General features: G+C 43.4%; 1 protein-coding gene across 5 annotated transcripts in view; it reads right to left on the reverse strand.

Annotated features, from left to right (window-relative positions):
- LOC119974227 (dipeptidyl peptidase 8-like) overlaps positions 1-24,592 on the reverse strand; it is a 42,752-nt gene that overhangs the window by 9,121 nt on the left and 9,039 nt on the right. For 4 of the 5 annotated variants that reach the window (XM_038812991.1, XM_038812992.1, XM_038812993.1 and 1 more), the window contains 14 exons: positions 23,739-23,851; positions 23,485-23,658; positions 20,858-21,026; positions 19,076-19,186; positions 16,471-16,599; positions 11,559-11,620; positions 11,374-11,474; positions 10,631-10,808; positions 9,211-9,370; positions 6,639-6,718; positions 5,144-5,296; positions 4,257-4,392; positions 3,823-3,968; positions 1,004-1,150 (listed from right to left, as the gene is read on the reverse strand). In XM_038812991.1, coding sequence (XP_038668919.1) covers positions 1,004-1,150; positions 3,823-3,968; positions 4,257-4,392; positions 5,144-5,296; positions 6,639-6,718; positions 9,211-9,370; positions 10,631-10,808; positions 11,374-11,474; positions 11,559-11,620; positions 16,471-16,599; positions 19,076-19,186; positions 20,858-21,026; positions 23,485-23,658; positions 23,739-23,851 — 1,859 coding nt within the window. Of the gene's footprint in view, positions 1-1,003; positions 1,151-3,822; positions 3,969-4,256; positions 4,393-5,143; positions 5,297-6,638; positions 6,719-9,210; positions 9,371-10,630; positions 10,809-11,372; positions 11,475-11,558; positions 11,621-16,470; positions 16,600-19,075; positions 19,187-20,857; positions 21,027-23,484; positions 23,659-23,738; positions 23,852-24,592 lie in introns of those variants that run through there. The other variant, XM_038812995.1, reaches the window with a different exon arrangement.

A 24,592-nucleotide genomic window follows, 5' to 3' on the forward strand; every position in this document is an offset into this window, starting at 1 on the left:
GCCACGCTAAATTGCCCCTTAGTTGGAAAAAATAATTGGGTAATCTAAATTTTAAAAAAAAACTTAAAAAAAAAAAAATGAGATTTAGTGAGAGTGATGAGTGTAAAGAGCAAATGTAAGAGATGAGTTACTGAGTGTGAGGAAGGGGAGTTGTGAATCAGTACGGGTGAATGACTGATTGAGAAGTCCAGTGGGAATATGTTTGAGAATAAAAGGGTGAGGGTGAGTGTGAGGGGGTTGAATTACTGAGGGAGTGACTGAGTGAGAGATCGTTTGAGTGAGCAAATGTGTTAGAATGAGAGCGTGTCAGTGAATGTGGAAGAATGCGGGAGTCAGTCAGTGATGCAGCTTCAACCTAGGTGCCCGTCTTGTCACCAAGGTGAGCCATGATCCCCTAGTTGTGGGCAAGGTAAAAGATGAAATTTAGTCCGTACAAACTGCACCACTTGACCACTCAAATATATAGGGTGCCTCGTGTCAACTAAAGCATGCAAAGCTAGTTTCTGAAATGGCATACGGTTCATGAATGAAAATAAGATTTGTGTTTCAAGATGTTTATAATCTTTTGTTGCCATTACTTTTATGCTCTCAATTGCTCACCGATTTCTAAAACTATCTTTACATTTCCTATTGCAGATGTGCCTTTTCATGACTGCACACATGTGGATCAGACACTGATAAGTATTTGTTATCACTGGCCACTAAAATGTCAGTGCCAAACCGAACCACTACACAAGGACCTCATGAGGCTAACGGCACCCTTGCTTCGAGGCCTCTGCTGGTGCTTGCTGACAGGGGGTATGCGAGGGCATCCCACCAATGGCTCGCCCTTTGACCAAGATGCTCAGCTTACCCTCACAGCTCTGTACCCAAGATCAAGAATTTAGCAAAGACCCCGTTACGTAGCAATCCAGTTGATATGCTCCTGTGTTACCCGTCAAGTTGTTCATTAAGCTATTCCAGGCTCATGTTAAAAGGACAAGCCAAAGGATAAGGCACCTACCATCTTGTATTTCAAGGCACCTTCAAATTTAAGGCCTCTGTGGCAGGATCCCCTGGAATCTATGACAACCACAACATAACCAAGTTCTGCCAGTGTGTTCAAGCGCAGGTACTTAACTCCCTTAAAGCGATTGTTTACTAACTGTACCTGTGGGGTAAAAAGAATAAGAGTTTTGTCTATTGCATCACATGTTTAACAACTTTAAACATTACTTTTACTTGGGATTAAGTAATAAGGCAAAACTATATTTATTTTCAATGTTATGGTATTAGTGAGTGCAGAAAAGATTCAGAAGGATAGTTCCAGGTTTGAGGAACTTCAGTTACACAGAAAGATTGGAGAAGCTGAGACTCGTTTCCGTGGGGAGAAGGTTGAGAGGAGATGTGATAGATATATTCAAAACCTTGAGGGAGAGTGTAGATAGGACAAAGCTGTTCCTACTGGTAGGTGCAGTGAGAACGCGAGGGCACAGATTCAGAGTAATTGGAAGAAGAAACAATCACAACATGAGGAATAGCCTTTTCATGAAGTCAATGCACTGCCCGAGAGTGTGGTGGAGGCAGATTCAATGAGGCATTCAAGCGGGAATTGAATCATCATCTGAAAAGAAAGAATGTACAGGGCTACAGGGAGTGTGTGTGTGTGTGTGCAGTGGTGGTGGAGTGGCATTAGGTGAATTGCTCCTTCACAGTTAGCACAGACATAATGGGATGAATGGCCTCATGTGCTGTAGCCATTCTGTTAAAGAAACTATAAGTAAAGGCTATAATTAAAGACTATAATTAGACGGCTTTTGCACCTGATCTGCCATTCACTGCTTGGTGATCTCAACGTCATCATGGTCCTGAGCAGGAACCATCACTTTCTCACACGGAAGGAGAGGGAATTAGCAAAAAGTCGTTCGTGGCTACTCTCTGATCTCTTCTCTGATCCTGCAGCCAACTGCTGTGCAGCTGAGGACCAGATGGTCCAGCTTTGGTGCGGAAATTTTTAGTAAATGCCGAAAGATTTATACGACCTGAAGAGAAGCCCTAGAGTGGACACTGCATGAGATTGACGGACCATTAAAAGCCAATAAAGATGCACTTTAAACAGTGACATTTGACCTCCAAGAAATATCCATCTGAAACCTTTTAAAGGGGGTTATTTCTAACTCATCTAATATACAAAGTGCACGATTGCTCTTAGATTGATTTAAAGAGACAGGAAGTGGCAAAACAAACACAAAAATAGTGAAAGGAATCACAGGAATAAAGACGTAAAACATTAAAGGAAGTAACTAATCAATAGGTAAGCAATTGGGATGGAAAATGTAGCACATGAGGGAGGGACTATCCTACAAATCTCAACAGGTAATGGACTAGTTCATTAACTCACTCAATAACCTAACAAACTGTCAAGTGAATTCCAACACAGGTCAAGTTGGCTAGACGATGGTTAGTGCATGGATCAGATTAACACCAACAGCACGGGGCTCCATCTGAGGTAGATACAGGGCCTACTTCCTCACCCTACCCACAGTAAATAAAAAAAATTCACATCACTTTACTGTGGCATGGTGAATAGTTGGAAAGGGCCTGCCCATGGGAAAGGAACTTGAGAAGAATTGAGAGGTATTACATCTTGGTAAGAAAAATAAAGGGGGTCACATATATTTCTTGGAAAATAACAATCACAGCAAAGGGGTCTGGAGGAACAACAAATAGACAATTGACTAAAGTAGTGAAGAAATGTAATAAAACCCTAAAGAAAGAAACCACGCACCGGAGCTTAACAGGTAGAATCGAACAGTCGCGATGTTACGCTACTTGTATCGAACCAAGGTTGGTTCACACTTTGAGCACTGTGTACAATTCTGGCCGCTCTAAGTATAAAAATGATATAGAGGCACTAGCGAGGGGGCAAAGAATATTCAAAAAAATGGAACCAGAAATGCAAGCTTCTATCTATCCAGAAAGAACAAACTGGCCACGTCTCTCGTCTCCAGAGACGGCTGACCTAAGCTTTAACATTCTGAAATTGGATAAGAGCAGACACACTTGCAGGAAAGAGCAAAATTGGAAGCTTTAAGCACAAGATCATCACCAAGAAGTCAAAAGGGGAATTCAGAGGAAACTGAATCCCAGCGGACAGCAGCCAAGCCCAATGATCCCAACAGAATTTAAAAAAAAAAATCATAAATTTAGAGTATCCAATTCATTTTTGTCCACTTAAGGGGCAATTTAGCGTGGCCAACCCACCTACCCTACACATCTTTGGGTTGGGGCGGTGAAACCCACGCAGACACGGAAAGTGCAAACTCCACACAGACAGTGACCCAGGGCTGGGATCGAACCCGGGTCCTCAGCGTCGTAGGCAGCAGTGCTAACCACTGTGACACCCAACAATCCCAACAGAATGATTGATTGATTGATTTATTGTCACATGTACCGAAGTACAATGAGAAATATTTTTCTGCGGCCAAGGGAAGTACACAGTACGCACATAGTAGACAAAAAGAATAATCAACAGAGTACATTGACAAATAGTACATCGACAAATAGTGATTGGTTACAGTGCGGAACAAGGGCCAAACAAAGCAAATATATGAGCCAGAGCAGCATAGGGTGTTGTGAATAGTGAAAATCCCAAAGACATCACAACAGGGAAACCAAACAGTGAATTACCCTTGAACACACATTCTGCCCCAGCAGAGGCAGAGCAGACCACCAGCTGCTTGCCTGGATGTTCAGGTGTTGTGGGTGTGGTGTTCGACATACAGAAAGGGTGGAGAAAAAGAAACACAAAATGGAGTTTAGGGGAAATGGAAATAACCCTACCTGCGGGCCCCCGTATGTGTAGAGCAGAGTAGGGTACTTTTTTCTAGGCTGTAGATTGTGTGGTTTGAACATCATTCCATACAACATATACCCGGACTTGCTGTGGAAACTGAACATCTCTGGAGGAATGTAATCTGGAGGGCAACCTGCAATACAACCAGGTTAAGAGCATAAGCTCGTAATGGAACCTATTTCAACAGCCAGGCTATGGGCTACTTATTCTGCATGACCAGAGAACCATTAGGTGAATTAGCCCCAAGTTACAGAGTCTGTCTCTGATGTATACATATCACTTTCCACACACCTCAGTGCCTCCTATCAGCATATCATTTATCTCTGTGACTCCCTCCTGTCTCTGCATGCCTCAGGGAGAACAAGAAGCAATCGCACAATGGAGGATTATCCATGAGTTTTTAAATAATAAGTCGTCTTACCTGGAGACTCTAACATTGTGGCCCAGAATTCTCTCTGTTTGTGAAGAGGGGCTTCTTCTGATCCAGTCAGTCGGAAGATGTGTACAGAGTCTGGATGCTCCTGGTTGCTGTACTTGCTGACAAACATATCAAAGTTCTACAAGCAAACAGAAGATGTAAATTGTAACTCTGTTCCACTGTAAACTCCTAAAGTAGTTCAGCAGTTCATTGTTCGGTTTCCCTTTTGTGATGTCTTTGGGATATTCACTATTCACAACGCCCTATGCTGCTCTAGCTCATGTATTTGCCTTGTTTGGCCCTTGTTCCGCACTGTAACCAATCACTATTTGTCGATGTACCATTTGTCAATGTACTCTGTCGATTATTCTTTTTGTCTACTATGTGCGTACTGTGTACTTCCCTTGGCCGCAGAAAAATATTTCTCATTGTACTTCGGTACATGTGACTCTTCCTCTCAGAGTGGTGCAGGCAAGGTCACTGAAGGCAGAGGTAGATATATCCTTGACTACCAAGGCAGTCAAAGGGTATAGGAGGCAGGCAGGAAAACTGAAGTTGAGGCCACAAGCAGGTTAGCCGGGACCTTATCAAACAGTGGAGAAGGCTCGAGGGGCTGGCTGACACACTCCTACTCCTAAATCAGAGGTTTGTCTGTGTCATTACTCCCCCCTGTGCACCAACAAACAAAGTGTGAACCAACCTTGGTTTGATACAAGTAGCGTAACATCTGTAGGTGTAACACTATATATCCTAAAACTGTCACTATGTCGACTTTCTTAACATTCTTCAAATGCATATCTCAACGAGAAGGGACATGGCAATAAACATTCTTGAGTTGGATCACGATATTAATTTTCTGAGGTAGATCCGAAGATGAACAAAAGTCTTACCTGGCTAACAAAACAGTTATGGGAGTAGCCTAACTGCGTCAGTCGTACAATCTCCATTGGACTTTCATAGCTCACGACATAGAGGTGGTGCTCCAAAGGTGTGTCCTTAGTACCTTGAAAATACACCAGGTGGGTAGCTTCATTGACCCATATCTGTCAAAAACACAGTTTGAGACAATGCCATCCCGGTCATATAGAACATGGAACATACAGTGCAGAAGGCCATTCGGCCCATCGAGTCTGCACCGACCCACTTAAGCCCTCACTTCCACCCTCACCCCGTAATCCAATAACCCCTCCGAACCTTTTTTTTGGTCACTAAGGGCAATTTATCATGGCCAATCCACCTAACCTGCACGTCTTTGGACTGTGGGAGGAAACCCAGAGGAAACCCACGCAGACACGGGGAGAACGTGCAGACTCCGCACAGACAGTGACCCAGCAGAGAATCGAACCTGGGACCCTGGCGCTGTGAAGCCACAGTGCTAATCACTTGTGCTACCGTGCTGTCCCAATCACTTGTGCTACCGTGCTGCCCTAATAATATAAACAATGTTTTACAATTATTAGCACAGCTTCGATATAAAGTGGATCCTTTTTGATACCAGCGCCAACCTGAGGTTTAAGTAACAAGAGTAGTGACAAGAGATAATAAACAGACACACATTCCAACAGAAAACCCTGCTTCACTCTGCTAAATACACGGCTCTGTTCTCTCCCACTCAGCCTGTTCTTCATTTGTGGGTTAAAACAGTGAGTGTTAGTGGACTGTTCAATTGCGGTACCCATAAGAGGAAAGCTGATCTCCTTCTTACCCAGGATTCACTTACATGCTCAGGCTAACCACCAAATGCACAAACACTGGAATATCCCCCCTCTCATGCCCAAGACGTCAAGTGTACCAGCTGTATTGCCAGCCTGCCTGACATCTCATTGAAAGACAGCATTGTTTGGTATCAGTGGCTCTTTTCTCCATCCATCTGATACACTGGTGCAGATAAACCCAGGACATTCAGTAAACAGCTGGAATGGACGCCCGTCTTCATGCCAGCATCCCCATTCTCCCCTTGTCTTTCACAGAATTGTTGCGATGCAAAAGGAAGCCATTCGGCCCATTGTGTCTGCACCAGCTCTTCAAATGGGCATTATGGTATCTCCATGTACCTCACGCCATTCCTTGACCAAAAAGAGAGGCAGCACTATTGCCAACGTTTTCTCAAAGCCACCAAGAGTCACACAACACCTACTCATTTTGCAGCATTCTGCTTCAACTCGATCTTTAAGAGGTTGCGGCCTTGCTCATTGGCATTCTACAAGACTGGCTGTCTGCCAGCTTTGAAAGTTTACAGTTACCCAATGCATAACCCCTCTTAGTTCAAAGATGATATTGTTGCCATAAAAGCTCAAAGTGATATCAAAATTGCCAGGATTTAAATTGCTTTCCAACATCTACGATCAAAGTGACTGCATTTCCTGAAGCACACGATCCACGTACCGTCGAACCATGTCTCCCGAGCACTTCCCATTCTCCACTGGTCAAAGGCAATCCTTCTTTAACTGGGCATTTGAAGTCATCTAGGAAAATGGCATGGGAATTAATCAGAAAGAAAAGAACAAAAATTGCATTTATATTGTACTCTTCACAGCCACCGAATGTCCCAAAGCGCTTTATAGCCAAGTGTTGTCACTATTGCAATGTAGGAAATGTGGCAGCAAATTTGCAAACAGCAAATTTCCAAAACCAGCGATACAACACTAACTAGAAAATCTGTTTACTCTGATGTTGGTTAATATTAGGAGAGGAAGACCACTGGGGTAACCTGCCCCACTCTTCTTCAAAATAGTGTCATGGGATCTTTTACATCCACCAGATGGGTTCTGGGTTTAATGTCTTGACCGAAAGAAGGGACATTGCACTGGAGTGCTAGCCGTGATTGTTACACCCAAGCCCTGGAGTCACAGAGGAGGCCATTCAGTCCATCAAGTCCATGCCAGCTCCCCGCAGAACAATCAAGTCTTGCTTTCCCATTCCATCTCTGAAAGTTTATTTCCTTCAAACCTGTATCCAATTTCCTTTTGAAACATTGATTGTTTTCACTGCCACCATGCTTGTGGGCAGTGAGTTCCGGGTCATTACCATTTACTGGTCATTACACATTCCCCTTGCATCTCTAGCCCAAAACCTTAAACCTATGTCTCCTGGCTTGGGCAGCACGGTGCTGCCTCACAGTGCCTGGGACCGGGTTTCATTCTGACTTTGGGTGACTGTGTGAAGTTTGCACGTTCTCCCAGTGTCTGCGTGGGTTTCCTCCAAGTGCTCCGGTTTTCTCCCAAAGTCCAAAGATTTGCAGGTTAGATAGATTGAACATGCTAAATTGCCCCTAAGTGTCCAAAATCTATGCAGGTTACGGGGATAGGGCACAGGAGTGGGCCTTGGTAGGGTTTGCATTTGGAGGGTTGGTGCAGACTCGATAGGCTGAATGGCCTCCATCCGCACTGTAGGGGTTCTATGATTCTAGTCCTTATACTATCCAGGTGGGAGCAGGTTTTCATTGTCTACCATGTCAAAACCTGTCATAACCTTGTGCACCTCTATCAAAACTTGGGGAGGCAGTGGTGTAATGGTATTGTCACTGGACTAGTAATCTCAGGAACCCAGGGTATTGCTTTGGCGACCCAGGTTCAATTCCCACCACGGCAGATGATGAAATCTGAATTCAATTTTTTTCCGAATCTGGAACTAAAAGTCTAATGGTCACCATGAAACCATTGTTGTGAAACCCCATCTGGCTCACAATGTCATTTAGTGAAGGAAACCTGGCCTAGATGTGACCCCAGGCCCACAGCCATGTGGCTGATTCTTAAATGCCCTTTGAAATGGCCTAGCACGCTACTCAATTAGGAATGGGCAATAAAGTCTGGTAACATCAGAATATTTAAACAAAGACTTAAATTACATTAAGACCTGGGGCGGGATTCTCTTGAAACTCCGCGCTGAAATCAAGGTCGGCGTGGGGGCGGAGAACGGGGAGTCAGGCCCGCGATCGGGGTCCGGAGAATCGCCGCCAGTCACGCGCGCGGTCGACGTGGCACGGTCGGGGGCCATTGAAAGAAGCAACACCACTACACAGAGGAAGGATACCAGTGACCCGCTATTGCGGAGTGCGCCAATTCGAGCCGCTTGCATGTCACTACCACTTTTTCGAGGGCCATTCGGGATGGGCAAAAAATACTGACCTTGCCAGTGATGTCATGAAATAATTTTTTTTTTAAAGCCATACTTTCAGCTGCCTAGTTCCCAAATTCTAGAATTCACTCCCTAAACATTTCCGCCATGCTACCTCTCCTTTCTCCTCACAACCTACCTCTTCAACCAAGGTTATGGTCACCTATCCTAATATCTCCTTTGTGGCTAATTCTGTTTGATATTGCTCCTCTGAAGTACCTTGGGATGTTTTACTATGGCAAAAGACCGATATAAAGTTGTTGCTGATGCAAGTGCACGGGAGCATTAACAGAGGGAGCGAGTGTTGCAATCACAATGGCTGGCAGGAATAGCAATCCTCCAGTCAGAATTTCATTTGTCAGCATTTACCTAGCAGCTTCAAAGTAGAGGATGAAACAAACCTCACTGGGACGCCGAGGACTAATTCATCTCAAAGAACAGTTCCAATCCAACAATTATAACATAACAATGTACAGGACCAGATAAAACTATTGAAGTCCACCTGACAAATGCTGAAATTTGAAAAGTAACGTAAACCTCTCTGCTTCTCATATGCCTCAATCTCTTTCTATACCAAATATTTATCCAGTTCCCTCTTGAATTTAAAATATATTTTCTAAACCTCCACTCCTGAATGCCACAAAAAAAAAACAGGGGAGCTTAAAAACATTACCTACAATATTCTCTGAATAATAAAAATTTGACCCGGTCAGATACTTGACCTTCAGTGAAATAAACAACACAATTCTTTAATTGCTGGCGCACTGATTCTTTTGCATTTTCTTTATCTGAAACTCAAATCAACTTTAAGAAAGGCTCATCTTTCCTTGAATGTCAGTACCTGGAGAGGGGTAGCTCCCACCAGAACGTTTATACTTGCACTGCTCCAAGACTGTTGTAATTTTGTAAAGGTGTCTAAAGCCAGTCTTACACTCAGAGGCAAAGATAAACTGAATCTCATCCGCCTTCACCTGAGGAAATATGTGAAGTATATCGTGCACCTGCAAAAGTAAAAAAGAGAGGTTTGCATTGATACAGAACATTTCATGACCACCGACCATCTCTTTATAGCCAATGAAGTACTTCAATGCTCATCACTGTGATAATGCTATCCAAATTAGTATTGTGAGTGATAGATTAATTGTAAGCCTGACTTTTTCACATTGTAGAAAATGGGTGATGGATAGTTCAAAATGAAACTTCTCCTTTGTCAGCTCTGGTTCAGCTGATAGCACCGTTGCCTTTGGATCACGGCAGTACGGTAGCACAGTGGTTAGCACTGTCGCTTCACAGCGCCAGGGTCCCAGGTTCGATTCCCGGCTTGGGCCACTGTTTGCGCGGAGTTTGTACGTTCTCCCCGTGTCTGCGTGCGTTTCCTCCGGGTGCTCCGGTTTATTCCCACAAGTCCCGAAAGACATGCTGTTAGGTGAATTGGACATTCTGAATTCTCCCTCCATGTACTCGAACAGGCATCGGAATGTGGCGACTCGGGGCTTTTCACGGTAACTTCATTGCAGTGTTAATGTAAGCCTACTTGTGACATTAAAGATTATTTTTAAAATGTATATATTAATGCGGGAAACGCAGCAGCCAATTTGTGCACAGCAAGCTCCCACAAACATTGATGTAATGACCAGATAATCTATTTTTTTTGTGGGGTTGATTTTTTTTTTAAATTTAGAGTACCCAGTTCATTTTTTCCAATTAAGGGGCAATTTAGCGCGGCCAATTCACCTAGCCTGCACATCTTTGGGTTGTGGGGGGTGAAAGCCACGCAAACACGGGGAGAATGTGCAAACTCCACACGGACAGTGACCCAGAGCCGGGATTGAACCTGGGACCTCAGCTGCAGGGCTAACCCACTGCGCCACTGTGGGGCTGATTAAGGGGTTACACCCCTGCTCTTCTTCAAAATAATGTCACGGAATCTTTTACCTCCACCTGAGAGGGCAGATAGGGGCTTGATTTAACGTCATATCTGAAAGATGGCACCGCCAACAGTGCAGGACGGAGGGAGTACTGCTTCGGCCTGAATTTTTGTCCTGTGGTCCTGGAGTGGGACTTGAACCCAGAACCTTGTGATCCAAAGGCAGCGGTGCTCCCAGCTGAGCCAGAACTGACAAAGCAGAAGTTTCATTTTGAACCACTCATCAACATTTTTCCACAATGTGAAAATGTCAGGCCTACAATTAATCTATTACTCACAATACTAATTCTGATAGCAGCTAGTTTATAAACTTACAGTGATGGATTCTACGTACGTTTATCCAAACATCTGTTGTTTCCTCATATATAATCAACGGCGTTACACAATCGGGCACAGATCCCACGAGTTGCTGATGTTCCACCAGATCCTCCACCACTGGGATAAACAAAGCAGGAGGAATCAGAACGATCTGGAGCCTTGTCTGGGGTCGATCCAACAGGACGGCCCATGCACTGAGAGAAAATCAGTATTTCATAAATTCAGATATGTTGGCAATATTTCTGTCTGCTCTTTTTATAAAGAAAACAAAGTTTTGTACAAGTGAAAAATATGCAAAAATAAAATGTTACGCTGAATAGAAAGGTTGAAAGGGGTGAGTTTTTTTAGAACTTGTAATTTTTGCATAAAAGTTAACATGCCTCAAACTGCCAGGTGAAAAGTTATCCTCATAATAATTAATTATGTGCACATGAGGCCTTATAGACATGGATCTACTGACTGAAGACATTCATCCAATAGTTTAGTACCAGGAGACAATGTTCAAAAATATATCTGCTGAATGCCTACTGCAGTTAATGACTATTTTAACATCCAGGTATGACATGAATAATGAGTACAATTTCAGCTGCTGGTATCAGAGGACATGGGCTTTATGGAGTTGCAAGAACTGGATATCTATCATCGGAAGTTGAGACAATCAGAACTCTAATAGGGCTGTTCCTTAAGACTTCTCATTTGTGCTTATAGCTGTGGACCGAAAAGCAGACAGACCCTGAGAGACATCGGTAACATACGCACTATTTTCCTTCTCGAGTCCATCCAACCCGTGCAATGTACTCCGTTCCACTAAAAATAACCTCAAATGGCTGGACCAATTCCTTGTCAACGACACTCGCAATCTGAAGAGGAGTAACACAGCACCATTGATATTGTCATTAGAAACTTAGCATACTTGAAATTTGGTGTTTATTACAGGCGCTCACCCTTCCATTAGCGTTTATTGTTACTTCGGACATCTTGAAAGTTATCTTTGGATTTAGAGTCCCTGCAATATTGAAAAAAAATTAATGAAGCATAAACAGTATGGGTAAATTCAGAATTCGATAATAATTAAAGTACAGAAGTATATCTTCTCCACCTAATTTATTAATTAATGTCAGAGTGAGAAAATGGTTAACAAAATAAATTAAATTTATATTAGATTGCTTTAATGAAATTATTCTGTCTCAATCTATTTGAACGCTGAACTTTTGTACTTAGATTAATACCAGTACTGTGGACGGCATGGTAGCACAGTGGTTAGCACTGTTGCTTCACAGCTGCAGGGTCCCAGGTTCACTGCCCGGCTTGGGACACTGTCTGTGCAGAGTCTGCACGTTCTTCCTGTGTCTGCGTGGGTTTCCTCCGGGTGCTCCGGTTTCCTCCCACAAGTTCCGAAAGACGTGCTGTTAGGTAATTTAGGCATTCTGAATTCTCTCTCAGTGTACCCGAACAGGCGCACTTGTGTGGCGACTGGGGGATTTTCACAGTAACTTTATTACAGTTTTAATGTAAGCCTACTTGTGACGATAACAAAGATTATCAACCCTTACCCAAAGTTTGATATTCACAACGTTTGTAGGTGACTAAGAGTGGCATCAACATGGCAAGTGTTTACACTATATTAGTATTGTTAATGAATAGTCATGAAACCCACATGTAGATAGGTGAGTGGACATATGGCTGTGACCTGCCTATGAGAAGCGGGTGTTAAGTTAAAGTACAAACACTTTATACCTGTACTGCATTCCTACTGTGAGGGGTCACAGTGGGAAATGTCTGTCCCTTTGAGTTTCAACAGAGAATGGATTGTATTTGTACTTACTTTGTACTGGAGTAACTCACTCTGAGAATTATAGGGGACAGTGTTTATGGCAGCAGTAACACAAATCAGTAGTGGTGGGGGTGGGGAGTGTTTCCCACTGCGGAGGCTGACAGGAAATCCCACGGTATCTTGCAGCCCATGTCATTAATTTTGCAGTTGGGGGTTCCCGACATCCTGCACGGCAGGACAGGATATGAGGTGTGTGCCCTGCCGTCATATCTGGGCACTATATTTAAAAGGCGCCCGGACAATTTCACTGTTGATACAAACTAGGGAGGTGTCTGGAAGGGATGGGGAAGGTCCAGCACCAATGTTCAGTGACGCCTCCCTGCGCATCCTCCTGGACCATGCAGCGGATTGGAGGAGGAGGCCAAGTCGGCAAACCAACCCTGCTGTAAGTACCCAGGACGTCCAGCACAGGTCAGCCATAAAATGCCGCAAAAGGACGAATGGCCTCATCCGTTCTGTTAGGCTAAGTAAAATCTCCAGCTGTGGCAGCAACCACAATGAGACTAATATATCAGGGTACATGGGCCTCAGTGCCAACAACACCGTGCCTCCGAGCCCCACTGCAACGCATCCACTCTGCGGTTCAGTGGCCACGGTGCCTCTTTCATCGTTTCATATAGAGAGATCACCTTCCAAACCCACGACCACTACCAGAAGGAGAAGAGCAGCAGATACCTGGGAACACCACCACTTGGAAGTTCCCGCCAAGTCACTCACCATCCTGTCTTGGAAATATATCGCCGTTCCTTCACTGTTGCTTGGTCAAGATCCTGGGATTCCCTCCCTAATAGTACTGTGGGTATACCTACACCTCAGGGATTGCAGTGGTTCAAGAAAGCAGCTCACCACCACCTTCTGAACTAGGGATGGTCAATAAATGGTGATCCACTCAGCGATGCCCACATCCCGTAAATACATTTTTTAAAATAAGAACTTAAATGAACACTAGCCCTCAATCAAAGCTGTTCAAAGGAGCACACTGGAATTGATAAAGGATGCGCCACTCCTGTGTTGAGTAATAATGTATTGACTGTGTACGGTTTGCATGAGAGAACCAAGGTGACCATTCTGGGGTTACTGAAGCGTATTAGATACTATCACACTGCCACATTCCCAGTTACCTCGATATTACACTCGTAAATAAACACATCAAACCACCACAAATTCTTTCAATGTTGAGCCATGTTCAAACCAAAGAGAACTTTAACGAAAAAAGGAATAGCTGCAGAGTTAATACCTTTCCACATCAAATACCACTGGCAACCTGCCAAAAGAGGGCATAAACCCAGAACAGAGTTAAGCCCATTGGCTAAAACAGAATGTGCAATATGGTGTTCCTTTTTAATGTCAGTGATCATCACATTTTTAAAATCTGTGAAGCCGCTTACGTTAATGAACAATGGTAACCCAAAATTGTACTGTCCAACTGCATTAAAAAACTTTTTTTATTTAATAAGACTGATTGTCAGTTCAAAGTGATATCAGAACGCATTCCAGTGTTGAAAAGGCAGAGCTATTCAGCTGAAGGCTCAATAAAGGCTTTGGGGAGAGAGATCAACAACGATGCAGAAAGGATTCAGCTGAAGGATACATAGCAGGGAGATTATTGGAGGGTTATGGGCGAATGATTTATTGAGGATATTAACACTGTCCACAATCTTGACACACTTGTTGATTCTGAGTGGAATTCCAATGCCTTATCCTTTCCATCAAAAAGACCACCTGCTTCCACCTCTGTTAAAGCAGCTGTCTTTCTCCCTGCCTCAGTTAATCATTGCTGAAATACTTCTCCCTCGCTTTCTCACCTCCAGGTTGCAATAGTGTAATACTCTCTTGGCCATCCACCAACCTACCCTCTCGTTTTTTTTTTGTCATGTGCAGCCTGCTCGTTTGTGTGTGTGGGCCCTTTAATTTCTTTTGGTCCAGCTGTGCAGGCATGGTAACGTGTAGGGGCTGGCTTGTGCACAGCCCGCGAGGGGGCATTTCACAGTAACTTCATTCAAGCCTACTTATGACAATAAGCGATTATTATTATTATGAGGGAACTTTAGGGTTGTTGCACAGCTTAGCAGGAACACTGCCATCTGCCAACCTAGATTTCAGCTCATCCAATGCTCAACTTCACCAATGCTCTGGGGCATTAAGCTCCATTCAGCTACAAACGAACCCTGTGCTCACTAACCTACTTTAGCTCCTGTCCCACAATGCCTCAAATTTAAAATTCTCATTTTAAAATCATAGAAAGTTTACGGCACAGAAAGAGGCCACTTGGCTCATCGTGTCAGCGCCAGCTGCAAAGCAAGTCGCCCAGCCAATCCCACTTTGCAGCATTTGGTCCATAGTTCCGCAAGTTACAGCACTTGAAGTGCATCGCCAAACACCTTTTAAATAAATTGATGGTTTCTATCTGTGCTATCCTTGCAGGCAGTGTTTTCCAGATCCCCACAGTTATTGACCTCTCTGCTGAAGTAAATAGGCCCTTCCCATCCACTCTATCCAGGCCCTTCACAATTTTGTACATCGCAATCAAATCTCCCCTTCCCCTCCTCTGTTCCAAGGAGAACAACCCCAACCTATTAAACCTTTCCTCATAGCTTCAACTTTCCAGTCCTTGCATCATACTCTGTAACCTCTCTAATGTAAATATTGCCTTTCTGTAATGAGGTATCTGAAAATGCACACAATACTCACGTTGAGACCTAACTAACATTTTATGTAGTTCCAACATAACCTCCCTGCTCTGATACTCCATGCCTTGGCTAATAAGTGAAAAGATTCCATATGCCTTCTTCACCATATCACCCAGTCCAGTCAACCCAAGGGATCCGTGAACATTCACTCCTCTACATTTCTCAGTATCCTCCCATCTACTGTGAAATCCTTTGCCTTGTTTGACCACCCTGAATATATCACCTCACACTTCTCCGGCTTAGATTCCGTTTGCCACTTTTCTTCCCACCTGACCAGTCCATGGTTCATGGACTTTTTCTTCATCTCTATAACCTTGGTCATCCCTAAATCCTGAGATCTCTGCGTTCCTCCAACTCTGGATTCTTGTTCATTCCAAAATTAATTTGTCACACCAATACGGCCTACATCTTCAGGGGCTTCAGCCACTTAGGCCCCATCCACCGGCGCTACTGCCCTAAGCCTCTCTGCCTTTCCGCTTCCTTCTTTAAGACCCTCCTTAAAAACCACATTTTTAGCTAAGCTTTGGTCACCAGTCCAGTACCTCCTCCTTTGACTCTGTATTGATTATGCTTCCACAAAGCACTTTGGGACATTCTCCTGTGTTAAAAGTGTTATATAATGCAAGTTGGTGTGTGGGAGATATAGCGACCAATATATCTGACGAACATACACGGCCTAGCAAATTTCACAAAGTGTGAAATAGGATCTCAGCAGATTGCAGATTATTTCCCCTGTTCTAACTGCACACTGTCTAAGTAACAGAAATATAATTGACAAACATTAAGGCAAAAAAAACAAATTTTTCTAACCCCTTTATGCACCATTCAAGTGTGAACTCACCTGAGCCTGCACTGCAAACGAGCTGATTATTACTGAGACATAAATACCAGTGCAGGTCAAGATAAATACAGAATTTATATTAGGACAATGCTTTTCAACTCTCTTTTATATTGGGAAATACCTTCCTTCATAGGCATAGTGTTTTTACAACTAATTAAGTCTTAAAAGGCACCCTCTCTTCAGGTACATCTTGCTGTCTCTTCTCTCTAAGTGAGTGCATTCTCAATCTGTCATAGGTGCTTTTCATTACCACCTGACTTGCTTTGCCCAGACCCCTGATGGTCCCTTGCCCCACATCAGTGCGACCATCCCATAGTTGAGACAAGTTTTTTTGTTGTGTTTTACTTAACTGTGGTTGACGCATAACTGTTCGATGGTGACTGCAATACTGCAGTCCTTATTCAGGCACGCACACCTAATTTTGGAGACATCAGAGAGATCACAAAATGCTGAACCAATGTAAACCATACAGAAAGAAAGGGATCCCTTACCTGTTCGTGGGTACCTATATGAATCACACCTTCGTGTTTCAAGCATGGGCGAAGTCACATGGATAATTTCCACATTTGACTCATCATTCTCTTCATAAAGTATCCTGAAAATCCTTCCTCCATCTGGAGCTGGAAAAGAATATTAATTTCAGCATCAATGGAACAACCGTTAATGTTAAACTGATTAAGTTGGGGTTTGTACATTATTTGGAAGGGTGTTTGGCAGAAAACTTAAAAGTTTAATTTTGATGTATTCATAGGTCAATTTATAAAGTTCCAGAAAACCTCAGTAGTACACAGGGCATTTCAAAGAGAGAGCCTGGATTCTAGTTCTTAGTTTGAAACTACATAAATCTGCCCATTCTCAATCTCATCCACAAGGCATAACAAATTAAATATCATCATTCTTATGTTCAATTTCCATTCAGTAACAATTTTTTAAAAATTTGTTCATGGGACGTGGGCATTGCTGGCTGTGCCAGCATTTATTGCCCATCCTTAATTGCCCTTGAGGGGGCAGTTAAGAGTCAACCACATTGCTGTGGGTCTAGAGCCACATGTAGGCCAGATGGGGCAAGGGCGGCAGATTTCATCCCTAGAGGACATTAGTGAGCCAGATGTTTTTTACAACAATTGTCAATGGTTTCATGATCATCGTTAGACATTTAATTCCAGATTTTTATTGAATTCAAATTTCACCGTCTGCAGTGTTGGGATTCGAACTCGGGTCCCCAGAGCATTACCCTGGGGTTCTGGTTTACTAGTCAGTGACAATACCACTATGCTACCATCGCCCCATAATCAAGTATTTGAATGTCATTGGCTAATTTTAGAATCTTGCCACGTTGTTACACAAAGAAACTAGAAAGCTGATCACCGTCAACTCAACATCAGCAGCCCAAAGAAATGATTCATGTTCAGAGAAAATTCACTATCGTGTACATGGTCAAACCCAGAGATCATTTTAATAGGAGCAACTGGACAAATCCATATGATTGACAATATAAGATGCAGACTGGCTGCCACCAAGTCTCCAAAATCTCCCATTATAGTCAAATGAGGTAGAAACGTGCTGCTTAAAAATCCCTCCATAGTTTGCTCCCTTACCCATCCTCTCCAGCCCTACAACCTGCTCTACGCTCCCTAAATTCTGGCCTTTTTGTACATCCCTGATTTTAATCACTCCACCACGAGGGGTCGTGCGTCAACTGCTTAGGATCGAATCTCTGAAATTCCCCTCCCCCTAAATCTCTCCTCTGCTCTACTTCTCTCTCCTTCTTGAAAGGCATCTCAAAAAGAGCACCCTACCCGAGGTCAATAACTCCACCCTATCCCCTCAACCCAGTAGCCCCACCCAACATTAAGGGCAATTTTGGACACTAAGGGCAATTTATCATGGCCAATCTACCTAACTTGCACATCTTTGGACTGTGGGAGGAAACCGGAGCACCCGGAGGAAACCCACGCACACACGGGGAGGATGTGCAGACTCCGCACAGACAGTGACCCAAGTCGGAATCAAACCTGGGAGCTGGAGCTGTGAAGCAATTGTGCTATCAACAATGCTACCGTGCTGCCCTTCAGAGTAATCCAGAGTAATGCTCCAGAGACCTGGGTTCAAACTCCACCATGTACAAATGGTGAATTGTGAATTCAATAAAAATCCAGAGTTAAAAGTCTAATGAAACCATTCCGATAAAAATCCATCTGGTTCACTCATGTCCTTATGGGGAGGAAATCTGTCGCCCTTACCTGGCCTGGCCCAAAAGTGACCCCAGACGTGCTTCACAGAAAGAGGAGCTCATTGAATCTGCACCAACCCTCCGAAAGAGCACATAAATCTCCCACCCCACCCAATTCCCTTAACCTAACCTGCACATCCCTAGACATTAAGGGGCAATTTAGCACGGCCAATCATCCTAACCTGCAAATTTGTGGACTGTGTGAGTAAGCTGGAGCACAGGGAGGAAACCCACGCAGACACAGAACATGCAAACTCCACAGTCATCCAAGTCCCTGGGGCTGTGAGGCAGCAGTGCCTCACTGTGCCACTCATGCCTAAATGCTCTCAGGAGTGGGCAGTGAATGCTGACCCAGCCAGTGATGACCACATTGCATAAACAAATAAAAAATAAAATGCAAGTTCTTGTTGTTTTAAGCAATTTGTTATATCCTAATTATTTATCAGTCCAGGATTCACCTTAAATTAAACACATAAGACGTTTAAATTGCACAAAACATTTCCTAATATATCTGTTTGAACCTTCAGCATCTCCATAAGTGATGACTGATCTCCATTACCTTATACTCTGCTCGACAGGCAGTATAAGAAGGATAATTGGTTGTGTAAGACATTGAAGATAAACCTGACCTAAAATTGGTTTTGTCTAACATCCCCTCATTTTCAAGTGGGTGTCACTGGATTGAAGACAGAAATGGGAACCAGACTAACTTTGTCCCCACCCTGCTCAGGGTCACTGGTCCCAAATCATACTCCCTTTCTTGTGAATTAAATCCAAAAATCTTTCTGCTCTTGAGTGGCTATGTACCATACTGGCTAGTGGAAAGCTAATTCCAATTCAGCCCCCCGAATGAGTGTACTTACTGCCTTCAGCTGCAGGACACCACCAATACCCTGTATACCGGTCAAACTCTTCCTGGAGTACAAAGCTGGAGATTCCTGCAGATTTGGGATCATCCTCTAAGTTGGGCAAACCTTATTGATAGAAGTTTGAGAAAGCAAATATCAGAGTACAGAAATAAAGAACACCTGCAAATTTGAAACAAAACTCAACAATATCACCCTGTCCTTTTTCTCTGCAGGCGTAAGCTTTTTCATAGCTTTTACGGTCAGTTACTAAGTGTTCTTCAAAGATCAATCCGTCTTCTATGTGGTAATATATTGTTTAAATCAATTTAGAGACCCAAATTAACCTCTTCATTCCTACCTTTACTCTGTCCCGGGGGCAAAACCCAGATCACCCAAGTTAAAAAAACAAATCATTTTGTTATGAATTTAGCTCACCCAGTTGTGAAACTCTGAATAAAGTTACCATTAAATTTACCCAATTCTTTTTTTTCCAATTAAGGGGCAATTTAGCACAGCCAAGCCACCTACCCTGCACATCTTTTGGGTTGCGGGGGCGAGACCCACGCAGGCAGGGGGAGAACGTGCAAACTCCATACAGACAGCGACCCGGGGCTGGGATGGATCCCGGGTCCTCGGCATCGTGAGGCAGTAGTGCTAACCACTGCACCACCCTGCCGCCCTTCTATGTGGTAATATAAAACTTACTTTTGTTAAACATAAAAAAATAATGGCTTTTTATTCCTGATTGAAAGTGTCTATTTTTGGCTTGAAGTTGGCTTATAGCTATTGTAGTTTTGACAAACTTTGGATGCGAAACACACTGGTTTCGTAAAGGCCACAAAGTAGCTTCCAGCAGATCAGAAGTGGTTCCTGCACAATCCTGACAATTTGTACTTCCTTCTGGGAATTCTGACACACGATTCTTTCCTTTGCTTTCCTTTCTTCTTTGTCCATGTTTCTCCTCTTCAGTTTATTCAGCATTATCTGTTAAGTTTTAATGATTAATACCAACATGAGCTACCTGTGCCTATCGACCCCCTCACCATCAAGCCCCACTTGGGTCATGACATTGAATCCCCGTTCAAATTCCTTCACTTCCTACTCTCCCTTTCTGACAGGCAATAGGAATATGAATGTGAAAAATTGGCTCGATTAATCGTAAATTTCCTGGGGGGTCATCAGATCTGTCTGTCCATCAACAGTTATTCTCGTTTTTTGCACCACATCAATTCGCTAATTGGATTGAGAAAAAGGTGATGGAGCTGATTCTTTAGTGAGGAAGTTAGGAAATATCAATATTTGCAGGAAATCCTCCGGACTAAAAATAACGAAAACCATTGATGCAAACGTAAGTTGTTGACAAAACTCATTCACAGGGAACGAGGGCTGTCTGTGTTGACTTGCTGCTGTTGGATGCCAAGGATTGGAGACAAAATCATAGGAAACCTCCCCTTGGTTGTCCCTGCAGTGCACTTACCTTCCTCTGTTCTTGATATCAGACTATTAGAGCACTTTCCATTTATCACGGAGGATAGAAGGCTATCATAGGCTGATTTCATTGGCTGATTTCATTGGCTATAAAGCGTGTTGGAAGCACCCCGAGGATGTGGCAGGAGCTACGTAAACACATGCTTTTTTTGCCAGACCAAATTCCATTTTTCACCGGAACGCTATCAGAACAGATCCCATACGTCACTGGTATTTAAAGGGCGACTGGAACAGATCTCATAACACTGTGGATACAGTAAGAAGTACAGGTTTAGAGTAATGTAGCAATTTTGTGGGACTCATCAGTACCTTTATGCGCAAAGGTTAGTCGTCTTTCTTCGCCCGTTTCAATGTTGGAAATCCACAAATCGTTGCTGTGGATGAATGAAATCCAAGATGAGTCAGCAGGGCAGATTTTGGGATCCATCCTGATGTTGGAACAGCTGGTTTTCACCGGCGAAGGGTTTAATGGTTCATTCTGAAAAATGAAACAGCTCAAGGTATTTACTCACATCTATTTATTGTTGTATCATCTCAAAACCTTACAATGATTTTGTTTCTGGACAGGCTGTTCAACTTGAGGATCACAGACAGCTTCCTCCTTACTGCAACGGATTGTTTTGTCCATTTCCTGATGGGAGGTCCCGGGAGGTTTCTCAGAGGCATTACAAAACAAATTTTGACACTGAGCCATAGAAGGAGACATTAGCCACAGACAACTAAAGCTTGGACAATGAGAAAGGCTTAAGTACCTCAAAGGGGGAAAGTGAGGTGGAGAGACGGAAAGGTTTAGGGAGGAATTCCAGAGTTTAGCGTCCAAGCAGCTGAAACCACAGCCACCAATAGCAGAACAATTCAAATCCGGTGTTCTGAAGAAGCCAGAATTGGAAGCACACAGATATATCAGACGGTTGTGGGGCTGGAGGTGGTTACAGAGACAGTAAGGAGTTTGAAATCAGTCTGGCAAACATTTGCTGCGCTCTCTCTATAGCTAGAATATTGATAGAAATCAGCTTTTCTGGTTAGCTAAGATGAGATAGATAAATAGTTTAATTGAGAAATCATTCAGAGTAACTAACTAGATCATATTAACCATGAGAGTGAGGAAAGTCGAATAGCTAGGAACTAATCAGATAAGACTCAGTAGATTAGGATTGTTTTCGTTGGAAAGACGGAGGTTGAGGGGGGACCTGATTGAGGTCTACAAAATTATGAGAGGTATGGACAGGGTGGACAGCAACAAACTTTTCCCAAGAGTGGGAGTGTCAGTTACAAGGGGTCATGATTTCAAGGTGAGAGGGGGAAAGTTTAAGGGAGATGTGCGTGGAAAGTTTTTTACGCAGAGGGTGGTGGGTGCCTGGAACGCTTTACCAGCGGAGGTGGTAGAGGCGGGCACGATAGCATCATTTAAGAAGCATCTAGACAGGTATTTGAATGGGCGGGAACAGAGGGAAGTAGACCTTGGAAAATAGGAGACAGGTTTAGATAAAGGATCTGGATCGGCGCAGGCTAGGAGGGCCGAAGGGCCTGTTCCTGTGCTGTAATTTTCTTTGTTCTTTGACTCTAAATTTTCACATTTTGCAAGTTGCTTGTGACTTGCCAGAGAATCCAAGGCCAGTGACGTCAACTGGCCCAAAAGACTCCATTGTATGCAGCTACTTTCCTGAGCCTGGGCAGTTCCGTTTCCATAGTGATACACTGTCAAAGGTCAAAATGCCGAGGGCAATGCAGGTGTCGATCAATCAGAAAATTGGCAAGCAATAGTATGACAAATTCATACCGACTTATTTAAATACATATCTCTCAAAAGAAATGACAGACACTTCGGTCGAATTGAGTGAATTAAAAATTAGTTAAAGCTAATCACAGCTGTAAAGAAGGCAAAACTTTACGATAATGATCTCCTTAAAAATCAATTGCCGGGATGGAAAAATCCATTCCAGAATCAATCTAACTTCTTTCTGAAACCTATGTCTTTGCTGCTTGCTTTTGCTAAATCCCCGTTTTTTATTTGTTTAAATCACTAAGTCATTTTTATACTGTGTATCATGATTTGAAGAATTACCACGATTTGTATTTTAAACTCAACCACTGTATTCACTAAAGACAATCAATCTGACCTAAGTTTGTATTGTAACCAAAGTTTACCTGTCGACACCAACGCTGACAATAAAGTTCAACAAAATTTTGTCAAAATGCACAGCCTGGAATCTCTGTTATTTGGTAACGAAGAAGGGATAACGCATATCCAGGGTTCCGAATAGACACAGAGATCCATCTAATATCCTTCCTCAGAAGACCAAAACTGCACACAATAATTCAGGTCTGGCCTCACCAAGGCTATGTATAAGACATCCTGGTTTCTGCACTCAAATCGAAGGTCAGCATACCATTTGCCTTGTAATGGAAGCCTGCTGCACCTGCATGCTTACCTTCAGTGACTGGTGTACAAGGTTACCCAGGTCTTGTTGCACATTATCCTCTCCTAATTTATGGCCATTTAATAGTCTGCCTTCTTGTTTTTGCTACCAAAGTGGATAACCTTGCATTTATCCAAATTATACTGCATCTGCCATTCATTTGCACACTCATTCAACTTGTCCAAATCACACAGGTTTCTGCATCCTCCTCACAGCTCACCCTCCCACCCAACTTGGTTTCAACTGCAAATTTGGAGATATTACACTTGGTTCCCACATTTAAATCATTAATATATATTGTGAATAGCTGGGGTCCTAGCACTGATCCCTGCGGGACCCCACTCGTCACTGCCTACCAATTTGAAAAAGACCCATTAATTCCTACTCTTTGTTCCCTGTCTGCCAACCAGTTTTCGATCCATCTCAATACACTACTCCCAATCCCACGTGCTTTTATTTTACATGCTAATATTTTTTGCGGGACTTGTAGAGACGGAAATAAACAATGGGACTCACAGTGAAACCCGTGTTACCACCATCCACCGTGAAGTAGATGTTGTTGCTCGCCTGGAACAGAAACATTCCACTTTCTTTGTGGAAATCATACGATGTAATTCCAATCGTTCCGATCCTCTTCCTTTCCCGCAACAGTTCTTCTTCACGACAGTAAATTCCATAGTCAGGAACGGACTGGGACATAAACACGAAAAGTCACTCAGCGTGCCCACAACTGGTGATCAGCAAAATGATTGCTACACAGTTTCCTTTACCTGAAAGTAATCCAGCAGAGGTTTCCAGGCGAGCAGCAGGACAGCGTCCTTGTTCACTGTATGGGGAATTTCGGAGTAGAACAATCTATTTTCCCGGTTTTCATTTGACATAGCTGGAACGGAATGACATATTACACATCAGCTCAATTCACAGTGACCATTGCCGAGCGGAACTCTTGAAATCAACAATTCAATGGACAATAAATTGGAGATTATCAGCCTTAGGGCAGCACAGTGGTTAGCACAGTTGTTTCACAGCTTCAGAGTCCCAGGTTCGATTCCCGACTTGGGTCACTGTCTGTGTGGAGTCTACACGTTCTCCCTGTGTCTGTGTAGGATTCCTCCGGGTACTCCGGTTTCATCCCACAGACCAAAGATGTGCAGGTTAGGTGGATTGGCTATGTTAAATTGTTCTTAGTGTTCAAAAATGGTGAGGTGGGGTTACAGGGATGGGGTGGAGGTGTGTGGATAGGGTGGAGGTGTGTGGATAGGGTGGAGGTGTGGGCTTGAGTGGGGTGTTCTTTCCAAGGGGCGGTGTAGACTCGATGGGCCGAATGGCCTCCTTCTGTACTGTAAATTCTCTGAAATTTTCAGCTTGTGAGTGTGCTCCTCAGTAGTAAATGCACAACACTTTAACACCCCTCCCATTAGAATATGTGCAATTAGGCACATATTAGGCATGCACAGCAAAACATTGGTTAGGCTGCAGCTGCATCCCTGGGAAAAAGTCATGGAAAAGGTGCAATGTAGACTGGCTAAGGGGAATGAATGTCAGGGATGAAAGGATACAGTTACGAAGAGAGAATTGAAAAACTAGTGTCCAAAAAAATGTTAAGTGGGGGTTACTGGGTTAC

The sequence above is a fragment of the Scyliorhinus canicula genome, chromosome 12 (assembly GCF_902713615.1).
Source record: "Scyliorhinus canicula chromosome 12, sScyCan1.1, whole genome shotgun sequence".
Taxonomy (NCBI): Eukaryota; Metazoa; Chordata; class Chondrichthyes; order Carcharhiniformes; family Scyliorhinidae; genus Scyliorhinus; species Scyliorhinus canicula.